Source organism: Bubalus bubalis, chromosome 5, assembly GCF_019923935.1.
Source record: "Bubalus bubalis isolate 160015118507 breed Murrah chromosome 5, NDDB_SH_1, whole genome shotgun sequence".
In the NCBI taxonomy this organism is placed as follows: Eukaryota; Metazoa; Chordata; class Mammalia; order Artiodactyla; family Bovidae; genus Bubalus; species Bubalus bubalis.
This window is the reverse complement of record NC_059161.1, coordinates 53462583-53476900: the sequence shown is the minus strand read 5'-3', so window position 1 is coordinate 53476900 and position 14318 is coordinate 53462583. Positions and strand designations below refer to the sequence as shown.

At 46.6% G+C, this 14318-nt stretch overlaps 1 protein-coding gene across 31 annotated transcripts in view; it reads left to right on the top strand.

Annotated features, from left to right (window-relative positions):
* Positions 1–13219, top strand: part of CNIH3 (cornichon family AMPA receptor auxiliary protein 3) — a 182288-nt gene extending 169069 nt beyond the window's left edge. For 26 of the 31 annotated variants that reach the window (XM_044943124.2, XM_044943122.2, XM_044943131.2 and 23 more), the window contains 3 exons: positions 3089–3232; positions 7590–7650; positions 11900–13219. In XM_044943124.2, the coding sequence (XP_044799059.1) occupies positions 3089–3232; positions 7590–7650; positions 11900–12028 (334 nt within the window). In that variant the 3' untranslated portion in view covers positions 12029–13219. Of the gene's footprint in view, positions 1–3088; positions 3233–7524; positions 7651–11899 lie in introns of those variants that run through there. The other 5 variants (XM_006062740.4, XM_044943139.2, XM_006062741.4 and 2 more) reach the window with 3 other exon arrangements.
* The last annotated feature ends 1099 nt before the right edge of the window (positions 13220–14318 follow it).

Here is a 14318-nt window from a genome sequence, read left to right as displayed (position 1 = left end):
AACGCTGGGCTGGAAGAAGCACAAGCTGGAATCAAGATTGCCGGGAGAAATATCAATAACCTCAGATATGCAGATGATACCACCCTTATGGCAGAAAGTGAAGAGGAACTAAAAAGCCTCTTGATGAAAGTGAAAAAGGAGAGTGAAAAAGTTGGTTTAAAACTCAACATTCAGAAAACGAAGATCATGGCATCTGGTCCCATCACTTCATGGGAAATAGATGGGGAAACAGTGGAAACAGTGTCAGACTTTATTTTTGGGGGCTCCAAAATCACTGCAGATGGTGATTGCAGCCATTAAATTAAAAGACGCTTACTCCTTGGAAGAAAAATTATGACCAACCTAGATAGGATATTGAAAAGCAGAGACATTACTTTGCCAACAAAGGTCCGTCTAGTCAAGGCTATGGTTTTTCCAGTGGTCATGTATGGTTGTGAGAGTTGGACTGTGAAGAAAGCTGAGCACCGAAGAATTGATGCTTTTGAAGTGTGGTGTTGGAAAAGACTCTTGAGAGTCCCTTGGACTGCAAGGAGATCCAACCAGTCCATTCTGAAGGAGATCAGCCCTGGGATTTCTTTGGAAGGAATGATGCTAAAGCTCAAACTCCAGTACTTTGGCCACCTCATGTGAAGAGTTGACTCATTGGAAAAGACTCTGATGCTGGGAGGGATTGGGGCAGGAGGAGAAGGGGACGACAGAGGATGAGAAGGCTGGATGGCATCACTGACTTGATGGACGTGAGTCTGAGTGAACTCCGGGAGTTGGTGATGGACAGGGAGGCCTGGCGTGCTGCGATTCATGGGGCCGCAAAGAGTCGGACACGACTGAGCGACTGAACTGAACTGAACTGAACTGAACCTACTAAAATCTGAATTTAAAGAGAAGTCAAATAGAAACATTATGGTGTTGAAATGGATTGCGTACCCACCCAGAGACTTTTCATGTCTGCCTCCTCCAATATCCACAACAAAAAGGTGGGTTGTACACACAGGTCACAAAGACTTACCAAGGTTAAGTCACAACCCAGCATTACTCAGCTGGGACATGGCAGGTCCATTTCTGTAGGGAACACAGGTCATGTCCTTGTCACCTGACGGCTGGCTCTTCTCCCTCTAAAAGTCATTTATCCCAAAGTTCTTCAAACACTTCGTTGTTAATCTAGGGTATCAAAAATGTGATTTATTTGCCAAAGTTTGGTTAGTGCACTGATTCTTAGGGCTATCACCCCTCCAAAAGGAAGGGAGGGAGAGCCAGCCATGCCGTTACACTTGGAACGTTTCCGTGTATAAGGAAGTGACTGCAATCTTCTTGCCAGTAGGAAGTTAGCATTATGTTTTTGAATCCCTGACAGATCTAGCCTAGTTCTGGCAGTTTGTAAGTACCCAGAAAATGAAAGAAAAAGGATTGAGGAAGGGAAGTGTCCTTTACAAATCAGAGTCCTTGAACCCCCCTCTCTTTCCTTTCTGCCCACCTCTCCTCTCCGAAGGTCCAGCCCAGCGATATTTCTAGGGCAGTTAAAGCCCCCTCTGCCTTAGCTCTCAGTTTGCTTTATTGCAAGTAGAACGGCAGGACTTTTGTTCAGCATCTGTTCTTTGAGATTATTTGGACCCATCACTTCACACAGTTTTCACAGCAGCCCTTTGGAGTAAGCAGTTTCAGTCCCATTTTACAGATGTGGAAGTTGGGGTTCAGAGAGGTTAATGGCTGACCTGAAGAAGCTCAGTCCCTGAGCCACTCAGCCCCCCTGCCACCCTTGCCTCCACTTAATGATGTCACTTGGGAACAAGGCCACAGCAAAAGCAAATAGGTTTTGAAATCTGCTCCAAGGAAGAGGAGCGGTGAGTGGCCTGGAGGGCTGGCAGATGTCATTGAATCTGGCTTGTGATTTCCTCTCGGCACAGCGTGGATGACAGATAATGTCAGCGCAGTCCTCTGAAGGGGATGAAGAGGGAACTGAAATACCAGCTCCGGGAGTTGCTGCGTTACGGGGATGCTCTTCAAAGCTGGTGTGATTAAGCCCATCAGACCCCTCGCCTGGTCCTCCATTTCCCTCGAGGACCACAGCGGGACCCAGAGCCTCACAGGAGCCACTAATTTGCACCCGGCTTCCTGATTCCCTCACCAGGCTGACAAAAAAGCAGCTGCAGAGTGATTTCAGCTGCACTTTGTTCCCTGGCTTTGAATGAGGTGCTGGCTGAGACCCTGGGGGCAGTGTCTTTGTAAGGGCCAGACAGATGGACAGCCTCAGGGGCAGGACTCACCTCCTGCCTGACCACTTCCCGAGGTCTCACCCAGCACAGCCGGAGTCTCTCCCCTCCTGTGAGCACAGCGGGTTCACGCTGCGCCAAGGCGATGTTTTGAAGATGACACCAAGTCTGCGTTTGCCCCCTCCTCCCAGCGCTCTCTGGGTTCACCCCGTTTCCCTCTGGAGCAGCTCTCTCCCTGCAATGGCCGATGTTCTTTTTATCATTTTTGTCCTTCTCTCAAGGAGAAAATTACCTGTAAACTCCTCCGCACTCAAGTGGGAATGTGATGTCCCTTCCAGAGTATCTGGGATTTTAAAAGAGGGTCTGGGAGGAGGATCATCCAAAAGGAATTAATGTTTAATCCGAAGTAATGAATATTTATGGTAAAATTATGGTACAGCAACATTGGGAGGCAGAGATGCAACTGACGTCCACACACGCCTGTGCCCCTGGTGATGCCCAGATCTGTACACATAACAGACTCCCCCCCACCCTGCCCACAACACAGACCACCCCTCACCTACCCACATCCCTGGAGAAAGGAGGCTCTTCCTGGTACCTCCCAAGTGACATGGTTTCCTTCTATCACCTGTGTGTGGGGAGAATGTGACGCTGGTGGATCTGCGTATTCGGGTGTTACCACCTACTGGAGGATAGTGGTTGAGCCACTGTTTAGTGAGTCCTGGGCTGTATTTTGGGCAGTGATTCTGGCAGAAATCAGATGACTGCTTGGCAGTGACTCCTCAGAGGGAAGCCAGGCATCAGGAGGACTCAGCCCGGGTGACTTCCCATGTCCCTCCCAGGTCTCAGAACCGATGACGGCCTGTCTGCTCTCCCTGCAGGTATTTCCACTGTCCAGCAGACAGCTCCGAGCTCGCCTATGACCCACCGGTGGTCATGAACGCAGATACCTTGAGTTACTGTCAGAAGGAGGCATGGTGTAAGCTGGCCTTCTATCTCCTCTCCTTCTTCTACTACCTTTACTGGTGAGTTTCTGCTCTTCTTTATGGATTTGACTCCTGTAGCAAGTGGAGGGGATATCAGGCCTTTGAGCATTGGAGTCCTGGCCTGTCAGGGACGGTTGGAGCCAACTAACAGTTTCTGTATGAAGGAGAGGGAGGGGCACAAGGTCCTACCTTGCCAGCTGACAGGTGCAGCCTTTGAGCTACACAGTGAAAACACATTCTGCCAACCCCTCTTAGGAGACTGTTGGTAAAGTGCACTTGGTTACTCCTCCGTAGGGCTCCCTGCCCCCAGCAGCTCCACAGCTCAGACAGTCAGGTCACCAGTGGCCATGGATGCACAGCCTTATCGCCCCTTGACCCCCAGTTTCATGTGAAAGCATTCTTGGGGACCATAACAGAGACCCCCTGGGGCAGTCACGCTTCACAAATGGGCATTTTGGGTCCTTAAATGCTTATGCTCACAATTCTCCCAATATTATGTAACAGCACTCTAATTAAATAAAACATTCTGACTTTGTAATTCTGTTTCGAGAGTCTCCCCTCTTTTCACTTCACTTCTGAGTAGAACATCCTAATGAAGTGGATAGCTATAAACAGACTGTCTTGTGGTTTGATTCCCCAGGAAGTGCCTTTTCTGAAAATGTCTCCTCCTCCTTCCTGGTCCTTTTGGGCTCATCCCTCAGGTGTCTCACCTGTCACTTTGCTCTCCTATCCCTATCTGCAGCAGGCCACAATATCTCCAGGTACCCAGCACTATCCTCAAAGTGGTCTGGTTGGCAGTAGCCGGGCGAGGAAGAGGGGCCTGCCTTGGAGTTTGGGTTAGGCTGGGGCAGGCGGAAAGCAGCTGCATTTACCCAGTATTTAAACAACCCAAACAAAAAGTGGGCAGAAGACCCAAACAGACATTTCTCCAAAGAAAACATACAGATGGCTAATAAACGCATGAAAAGATGCTCAGCATTACTCATTATTAGAGAAATGCAAATCAAAACTATGATGAGGTGTCACCTCATACTGGTCAGAATGGTCATCATTGAAAATCTACAAACAATAAATTCTGGAGAAGGTGTGGAGAAAAGGAAACCCTCTTGCATTGTTGATGGGAATGTAAATTGATATAGCCACTATGGAGAACAGCATGGAGATTCCTTAAAAAACTAGCAATAAAACTATCAAATGACCCAACAATCCCACTATTGCACATATATACCCTGAGGAAAACAACAGAATGGGAAAGACTAGAGATCTCTTCAAGAAAATTAGAGATACCAAAGGAACATTTCATGCAAAGATGGGCTCGATAAAGGACAGAAATGGTATGGACCTAACAGAAGCAGAAGATATTAAGAAGAGGTGGCAAGAATACACAGAAGAACTGTACAAATAAGATCTTCACGACCCAGATAATCACGATGGTGTGATCACTGACCTAGAGCCAGATATCCTGGAATGTGAAGTCAAGTGGGCCTTAGAAAGCATCACTACGAACAAAGCTAGTGGAGGTGATGGAATTCCAGTTGAGCTATTTCAAATCCTGAAAGATGATGCTGTGAAAGTGCTGCACTCAATATGCCAGCACATTTGGAAAACTCAGCAGTGGCCACAGGACTGGAAAAGGTCAGTTTTCATTCCAATCCCAAAGAAAGGCAATGCTAAAGAATGCTCAAACTACTGCGCAATTGCACTCATCTCACACACTAGTAAAGTAATGCTCAAAATTCTCCAAGCTAGGTTTCAGCAATATGTGAACCGTGAACTTCCAGGTGTTCAAGCTGGTTTTAGAAAACGCAGAGAAAGCAGAGATCAAATTACCAACATCTGCTGGATCATGGAAAAAGCAAGAAAGTTCCAGAAAAACATCTATTTCGGCTTTATTGACTATGCCAAAGCCTTTGACTGTGTGGATCACAATAAACTGTGGAAAATTCTGAAAGAGATGGAAATACCAGACCACCTGAGCTGCCTCTTGAGAAATTTGTATGCAGGTCAGGAAGCAACAGTTAGAACTGGACATGGAACAACAGACTGGTTCCAAATAGGAAAAGGAGTGTGTCAGGGCTGTATATTGTCACCCTGCTTATTTAACTTCTATGCAGAGTACATCATGAGAAACGCTGGACTGGGAGAAACACAAGCTGGAATCAAGATTGCTGGGAGAAATACCAATAACCTCAGATATCCAGATGACACCACCCTTATGGCAGAAAATGAAGAGGAACTCAAAAGCCTCTTGATGAAAGTGAAAGAGGAGAGTGGAAAAGTTGGCTTAAAGCTCAACATTCAGAAAACGAAGATCATGGCATCCGGTCCCATCACTTCATGGGAAATAGATGGGAAACAGTGGAAACAGTGTCAGACTTTATTTTTTTGGGCTCCAAAATCACTGCAGATGGTGACTGCAGCCATGAAGTTAAAAGACGCTTACTCCTTGGAAGGAAAGTTATGACCAACCTAGATAGCATATTCAAAAGCAGAGACACTACTTTGCCAACAAAGGTTCGTCTAGTCAAGGCTGTGGTTTTTCCTGTGGTCATGTATGGATGTGAGAGTTGGACTGTGAAGAAGGCTGAGCACCGAAGAACTGATGCTTTTGAAGTGTGGTGTTGGAGAAGACTCTTGAGAGTCCCTTGGACTGCAAGGAGATCCAACCAGTCCATTCTGAAGGAGTTCAGCCCTGGGATTTCTTTGGAAGGAATGATGCTAAAGCTGAAACTCCAGTACTTTGGCCACCTCATGCAAAGAGTTGACTCATTGGAAAAGACTCTGATGCTGGGAGGGATTGGGGGCAGGAGGAGAAGGGGATGACAGAGGATGAGATGGCCGGATGGCATTACTGACTTGATGGACGTGAGTCTGAGTGAACTCCGTGAGTTGGTGATGGAGAGGGAGGCCTGGCGTGCTGCAATTCATGGGGTCGCAAAGAGTCGGACACGACTGAGCGACTGAACTGAACTGAACCCTGAGGAAACCATAACTGAAAGAGGCTCATGTACCCCAGTGTTCATTGCAGCACTATATACAGTAGCTAGGACATGGAAGCAACCTAGATGCCCATCAACAGATGAATGGATAAAGAAGTTGTGGTACATATATACAATGGAATATTACTCAGCCATGAAAAGGAATGCATTTGAGTCAGCTCTGATGAGGTGAACGAACCTGGAGCCTATTATACCATGTGAAGTAGGTCAGAAAGAGAAAAACAAATATTGTATATGAATGCATATATGTAGAATTTAGTGGAGAAGGAAATGGCAACCAACTCCAGTATTCTTGCCTGGAAAATCCCATGGACAGAGAAGCCTGGTAGACAACAGTCCATGGGGTCACAAAGAGTGGAATTTAGAAAGATGGTTCACATTTGCAGGGCGGCAGTGGGGACACAGACATAGACTAGACTTGTGGGCACAATGGGGAAGGAGAGGGAGAGACAAAAGAGCAAAATGGAAACACGTACATTATCATATATAAAATAGACCGCCAGTGGGGATTTGCTATATGACACATGGAGCTCAAACCCAGTGCTCTCTGACAACCTCAAGGGGTGGAATGGGGTAGGAGGGGAGTTCAAAAGGGAGGAGACATATGTATACCTATGACTGATTCATTCATGTTGATATATGGCAGAAACTAATGCAATGTTGTAAAGCAATTATCCTCCAATTAAAAATTTTAAAAAAGCCAAGCCATGCTTTGAGCTAAGTGCATGATGTATATTGCCTAGTGTATGAGCTAAATGTTATTATTGCCCTCATGTTGACAATGAGAAAACTGAGTCTGAGACATTAGATCATTTTCCCACAGTCACAGCTCATAGTGACAAAGCTGGAAGTCCCTCTCAAGTTCAGTCCCAAAGACTGAGCTCTTAACTGGTGGCTCTTAGAAAATCTTTGTTGTTGTTGTTGTTGTTTAGTTGCTTATTTGTGTTTGACTCTTTGAGACCCCATGGACTGCAGCACGCCAGGCTTCCCTGTCCTTCACCATCTCCCGGAGTTTGCTCATACTCACGTCCATTGAGTCCATGATACCATCCAACCCTCTCATCCTCTGGCACCCTTTTCTCCTCCTTCCCTCAATCTTTCCTAGCATTAGGGTCTTTATCAATGAGTTGGCGCTTCCCATCAGGTGGCCAAAGCATTGGAGCTTTAGCATCATTCCTTCCAGTGAACATTCAGGGTTGATTTCCTTTAGGGGAATCTTTAGGAAAGTCTTTATTGAAATGTGGTCTTTGGATCTTCTGCCTTAGGATCAGGGGGTGAAAAGGGTGTGCTTTTTAATAGAGCAGATTCTTGGTCTCAGATCTGCTGATTCAGAATTGCAGGGCTACACATCATCCTGGAGATGCTGCTTGGTCCACCTCTCGTCTCTGCATCCTCAGGGTCCAGAAGACTCAGAAGCGCTGCATCTATAACTCCTTCTGGAATAACTCAGCCCTGGAGGTGATTCAGAATATTCTACCACATTCTTTTTTTTTTTTTTTTTTACCACAGTCTTGTTGGAGTCAAGGGTTGGTTCAGGCTCAGGGTGACACTTCCGTCCTCTTCCTGGATGGAATGTCCTGGTCCATTGCCTATTTCAATTTGAAAGGAGCCTAAGGGTCTCTGAAGCCTCTCTGGAGCTTTCCAAGGTGCCCAGCAGATTGGCCCAAGTGTCTTAATGAAAGCTGGCTCAGACTGGGAAGCCTGCAGAAGGTGACTCAAGGTTTCATGGACTTAGCGATTTGCTCACCTTGGGCTAACAGGGAGGTTAGGTTTCCTCGCTGGAGTGTGCTCAGCTTCTTTGTGGGGCTGCGGGCAGTCCCTGCTGCTGAATCACAGGTGAGGGGCCTGTCCCCAGAGGCACTGTTGTCCCTCTTCAAAGCCAGCAGAACAAGGAAAGAACTTTCCCCCCATCCTGCCCTGTTCACTGGGGATCCGCTTTAGTCTGGATGGCAGATCCAGCTCCCTCATTTCAGTTTTGTTGCAGTAACTGCTGGAACCTAAGGTGCTGGAGGGAAGAAGGCATAGGAGTCCTCATGACTTTGCTCTCTGTCTGCTGAGCTGTGGGGGCAGTGCTGGGGCTCCTGCCTGTTAGATGGCTGTGATCATCCTGTAACTGACCATGTTCCAGACATTCTGTCTGACTGTCTGTCCTTTAGTTCAGTTTGACTCTGCCTTTATGTTACGTTTGTTAATGACTTTGTTTCCAAAACAAAAGGGGAAACAACTGCTTCTCCCCCTCACTGTGACCCTGGTTGGCAATCAGGGTTCTGCCTTCTTTGTTGAATCTGTTTTCTTGGTGCTCTTCAGAGCTCCTCACAGACCCTGTTTCTTGTGCCTCAGGGGCTCCCACCTCCTTAGATCCAGGGCTTGTGGTGAGCACAGGACTATCAGCCCAGGCCACTTTCACAGGGACAGAAGGGGACCCACATGCACGGAGAGCTGCTTCTGAGCTGAGCACAATGATGGACTCGAGTGACAGCCACTGGGAACCCTGTAAAGGAGGGGGTTTGGATTTTACAGTTTGAGGTTCCCGATGGGTTCCTAACGACATCATGGAGATTAAGAAATGTGTCGAAGGTCCTAACTGACAGTTAGCAGTTGACCCCGGAGCCTGGACTCTGCCCCCTATGCCACGTGAACCACCCCAGCATCCAGTGCCACCCCCTCCTCAGGTTGCCTTGTGGAGCAGGAGACCTTTGCAGGTTACATGCAATGGGGGTTGTGCATGTGTGCTAAGTCGCTTCCGTCGTGTCTGATTCTTTGCAGGCCTATGGACCGTAACCCACCAGGCCCCTCTGTTCATGGGATTCTCCAGGCAAGAATACTGGAGTGGGTTGCCATGCCCTCCTCCAGGAGGTCTTCCTAACCCAGGGGTCAAACCAGAGTCTCTTTCATCTCCTGCATTGGCAGGTGGATTCCTTACCACTAGCGCCACCCAGGAAACCCCAGGATAGGGGCTACTTACTTAATATTAATACTTTTTCTCTCCTTTTCTTTTTGTGTCCCTTCTTTTCACAGCTATTTGTAAAGCCTCCTCAGACAGCCATTTTGCTTTTTTGCATTTCTTTTTCTTGGGGTTGGTCTTGATCCCTGTCTCCTGTACAATGTCACAAACCTCCGTCCATAGTGCATCGGGCACTCTGTTTATCAGATCTAGTCCCTTAAATCTATTTCTCACTTCCACTGTGTAATTGTAAGGGATTTGATTTAGGTCATACCTGAATGGTCTAGTGGTTTTCTCCACTTTCTTCAATTTCAGTCTGAATTTGGCAATAAGGAGTTCTTGATCTGAGCCACAGTCAGCTCCTGGTCTTGTTTTTGCTGACTGTATAGAGCTTCTTCATCTTTGGCTGCAAAGAATATAATCAATCTGATTTTGATGTCGACCATCTGGTGATGTCCATGTGTAGAGTCTTCCCTTGTGTTGTTGGAAGGGGGTGTTTGCTATGACCGGTGTGTTCTCTTGGCAGAACTCTAGTAGCCTTTTCCCTGCTTCATTCTGTACTCCAAGGCCAAATTTGCCTGTTACTCCAGGTGTTTCTTGACTTCCTACTTTTGCATTCCAGTCCCCTATAATGAAAAGGACATCTCTTTTGGGTGTTAGTTCTAGAAGATCTTATAGATTCTGGGCTCCAAAATCACTGCAGATAGTGATTGCAGCCATGAAATTAAAAGATGCTTACTCCTTAGAAGGAAAGTTATGACCAACCTAGACAGCATATTGAAAATCAGACACATTACTTTGTCAACAAAAGTCCGTCTAGTCAAGGCTATGGTTTTTCCAGTGGTCATGTATGGATGTGAGAGTTGGACTATAAAGAAAGCTGAGCACCAAAGAATTGATGCTTTTGAACTGTGGTGTTGGAGAAGACTCTTGAGAGTCCCTTGGACTACAAGGAGATCCAACCAGTCCATCCTAAAGGAAATCAGTCCTGAATATTCATTGGAAGGACTGATGCTGAAGCTGAAACTCCAATACTTTGGCCACCTGATGAGAAGAGCTGACTCATTTGAAAAGACCCTGATGCTGGGAAAGATTGAGGGCAGGAGGAGAAGGGGACGACAGAGGATGAGATGGTTGGATGGCATCACAGACTCAATGGACATGGGTTTGGGTGAACTCCAGGAGTTGGTAATGGACAGGGAGGCCTGGCATGCTGCGATTCATGGGGTCACAAAGAGTCGGACACAACTGAGCAACTGAACTGACTGAATATTAATACTAATGCTAATATTAAAATCAAAACCAACAGAAACTGGTTAGTCCAGTGAGGATTCTGCCTGTTCGGCATAAAGGCCTTTTCAAATTAAGGGTGTAAACCAGAATGATACTAATACCTAAGGAGCACCACCCTCCTAACCAGTTGCTCTGGGTTGTGCCTGCCTCCCCTCCTGTTCATTTCTCTCACTCTGGTTATGTTATTTATGATGTACTTGATGGCAGAGACTTCATCTGTTTCATTCATCTCTGTATCTGCAGTGCCCTGGTTGTGCCCAGCACATAGTAGGTGCTTGCTCAATCCTTATTGTTGCTACAGCTTAACTACACCCTCCCTCAGTGCAGTGGATGGGGCTGCATACTCCATCATTGTTTCCCAGCAGTGAGAATAGGGACTGGCACTCAGGAGACACTCAATAAATACTGAATGAACGAGGGAAGGAAAGTGAGTGAACACATACTGCGAGGCTCAGTGTTATAACGGAAGGAGCACTGGCTTTGGTGTTGGGACGTGGCTCCTCGCCTTGCTGTGTGACCTTGAGTGATCCGCTTTTCAGCTGACCCCCGTATTTTCCCATGTCAAATAAGACCGCTCTAGCTCCAGACCTGACCGGTGAGGCTCTGTGAGCATGACGCGTACCAGATTCTCAAAGGCAGAACTTGAGCTTCTCAGAAGGGCCTTGTTGGGGCTTTGCAGCTGGAGAAGGTTAGAAGCAAAATTCTTCAGTTTCATTGTCTTTGGTTTTGTTTCTTAGATTTTCCTTTCTTCTCTCTATATTGTAAAAGAGTTGTTTTTCTTTCTGCCAGATAGAGTGTATATTTTGGTATAGAACCTTCTTCCTTGTTGCAGAATTAGCTTGCATCCCTTTCTAAGAGCACAGGGATGCGTGACCCCCTCCTCGGTGGTCACACCACCATAGGACACATGGCTCTTAATGCATATTTAATGCCTGGACTTTGTTAAAAACAAGAGGGCCGGGGAATTAACCAGCTACGAATTCATTTAGTTTGTGAGCCCAGAGGGCCTGTGTTCACACACATGTCCCTACAGTCATGATGGTGAGCTTCTCCCCAGCACTGACATATTAACCAGCATAATCTGGGAGCCCCTGGACATGGCCATCACATATGCATGTGGCAGCTGGTGGCATAAAGAATCCACGGTACCCCAGACCCCTGGGGACCTGCCCTGCAATTGCAGAAAAGAGGAATGGCAGGCATAATCATTATCCTGTTGAGAATAATGAGAGACGCTCAGAGCAGTCATATCTCTCATCTAAGGGGCACAGTGTGGCCTCATAACAATGGTTACACGAGGTGGGAAGTAGAAGAGGGAAGAGTTTGGGGAGCAGATAAGTTACTCTAGTGACAGGAATGAGAAAGAAGCCAGGGGTCTGGCTTCTGGAAGGTGCCTCTTTTAAGGGCCGTCTAAGTCCTTTGAGGGCTCCCACTAATGCCGTCTTTTTTTCCTCTTCTTTTTGCATCCAGCATGATCTACACTTTAGTGAGCTCTTAACTCGAAGACCACGCACTCCACAGAGACTGAGATGGGAGAGGCCCGAGGCTGTGCAGTCCATCCTGCTGGTGACGGGAGCAGGGACCAGTGTGGGGATGTGACAGACAGAGATGGGCAGATACTCGGAATTGGGAGCCGGAAGCAGGCAGCAGCCAGCGGCCGAGCCAGCCCGCTGTCACACGTGTTGTCGCCCTGTGTACCAGTCTTCCGCGTTCGCACCCCACACTTGGCCTGTAGATCCCTTCTGGGCAGCAGGGGCACGTGGGGTGATGAAACACGAAACCTCTTCTGAAGGAGAATTGCTGCTTCCTGAATCCCCTTTATTGAAAGGCTCCCTGAAGTTCATGCTGCGTTCCTGGTCTGTGGGTGTGATGGCTGGAAGGCTGGAGGGTGCCCTCTGAGGAACTGGGTGACCCAGAGTCAAGGCTGCATCTGTGGGACAGATTGAAGATCTCAAGGATGTCATGGACTTACCTGAGACTCTTTGCGTTTCTTCCAAGCCCTGGCCACGCCCTTCACTTCGATGGGCGGGGCCTGGAAGGTGTGCAGACTTGCCTTGGGCTGTAACCAGCCTTGAGTCTGCAAGGGTGTCTATTTTTCTGCTCTGCTTTGTAAGAGCCCAGTGATGTTGGGAACTGAGTTTGGGGGCGGTATGTTGGTAAAGAATTATGGTCAAAATCAGGAGTGGGGGCTGGGAAGTGGGAAGGGGGGGAATTGTAGGAAAAATGATTTTTTAAAATACTGATGACATGTTCAAAGTGTTAATTCTTTGCCACCACAAACTGTACTGTTTTGTTGCCATCCCAAACCATCACAGGGCCATTGGAGGCGAGTCAATTAATCAACACTAGTCAAAACTACTAACTTTTAAGGCTTCCCAAACAGTCCCGAGGCCAGAAAGAGCTGGTGTGGCAGTTCTGTGCTGTGGGCATCCGGCTGCTGAGAAGTGAGACAACATAACTATAGCTACATTGATGATGCTGCATCATTCGTGCTGTTTGGTTCAACACGAGGACATTAGTTCATTTAGAATTTTCCATTCGACATTCTCTCCTTCTTGGGTAGGAGTTGTACTCGGGGTTGTAAATAATGACAAGGCTGAGATTTTTATTATGTTTAAATTGGGCACCATGATTTTGACCTTATTCCCCCAGCTTCCCTTCTTTTCTTGTGTTTGACATACACAGGCTATTTATACATGTACCAGCTTCCATCTGAAGTCTGTGACTCAGGTTTATGAATGGTGTTTGTGTAACATGTATTCTGTGTTTAAAACGCTGAGATTGCTTGAGTGTCTCGCCTACCTGGCTGTCTCATTTTAAACCCGTTACAGGCTGGCTCCATCTCTATATAGATGGTAAACTGGTAGGTGGAGAAAGCAAAGTTTCAACAAGACACGTTGCTTCTAAAAATTCTACAGAAAACAAAATGCAGATTTATGCTTTGAGGTTGAAGGTATGAAACCAGAGGATTCAAGGCAATATTTTTGGGATCAGGCTTCCCCCTGGCTGAGTAACTGTGGTTGGGGTGGAGAGTTTCCTTTAGGGCTGGTTAGTATCATTTCTGATTCGATTCCTGAGATAAGTGGCTACCTTCAACCAGAGAAACCAGTCCTGGGTTCCAGGCTGCAGACAGCAAATCTGATCCTACCGCCATCTTGCAAATGCAACTGAGAGCAGAGGATAAATGGTCCGGGAGTTGTTGTTTGTTTTTATACTTTGCCTCTTTCCAAAGCAATTTGAAATGACATAATAGCAGATACAGATGTGAAAAGACTGCTAAAATGTAAATAGCAACTTCCAACTTAAAAAGGAGGAGGACACAGAGATACGGGGCTTCCTGAGGGACTCTGTTTACTGGGATTGAGCGTTAAATAGGATATCATTTCTCTTAATGGTAAATAATAACAATTCACATTTTCATAGTGTTTTGCATTTTACAGACTGTTTTCACATCTCATTTGACTTTGCTCACATTCCTATGACATTGATATGATTCTTTTTCCCATTTTCTAAGTGAGGAGACTGAGGTTCAGAGAGGGTAACTGTCTTACCTACAATCACACAACAGTCCCAGACCTGCCTTTGACCCCAGGTTGTCTGACCTTAAACCCCATGTTCTTTTCATCACACCTGAGAGCTGGGAAAGTAGCTAGGATCCTATTAAGTTTTGATTAACATTAACTTTCTGAGAGAAGGAGAAGATTTTTAAAACAGAGTTATAGAGGAAGCACCTGATTTTCTTATTTTTCACGGGCCAGCCTCAGACTTGCTTTATTGTGGGCAGTTCTTCTCTAAGGTGGTTGTCTAAAAGCTTTTAAAAACTTCAAATGTCTCTTGGGCAGTTCTTATGTTTATGAAAGAGAAACATCCAAATATTTCTCCCCCACGA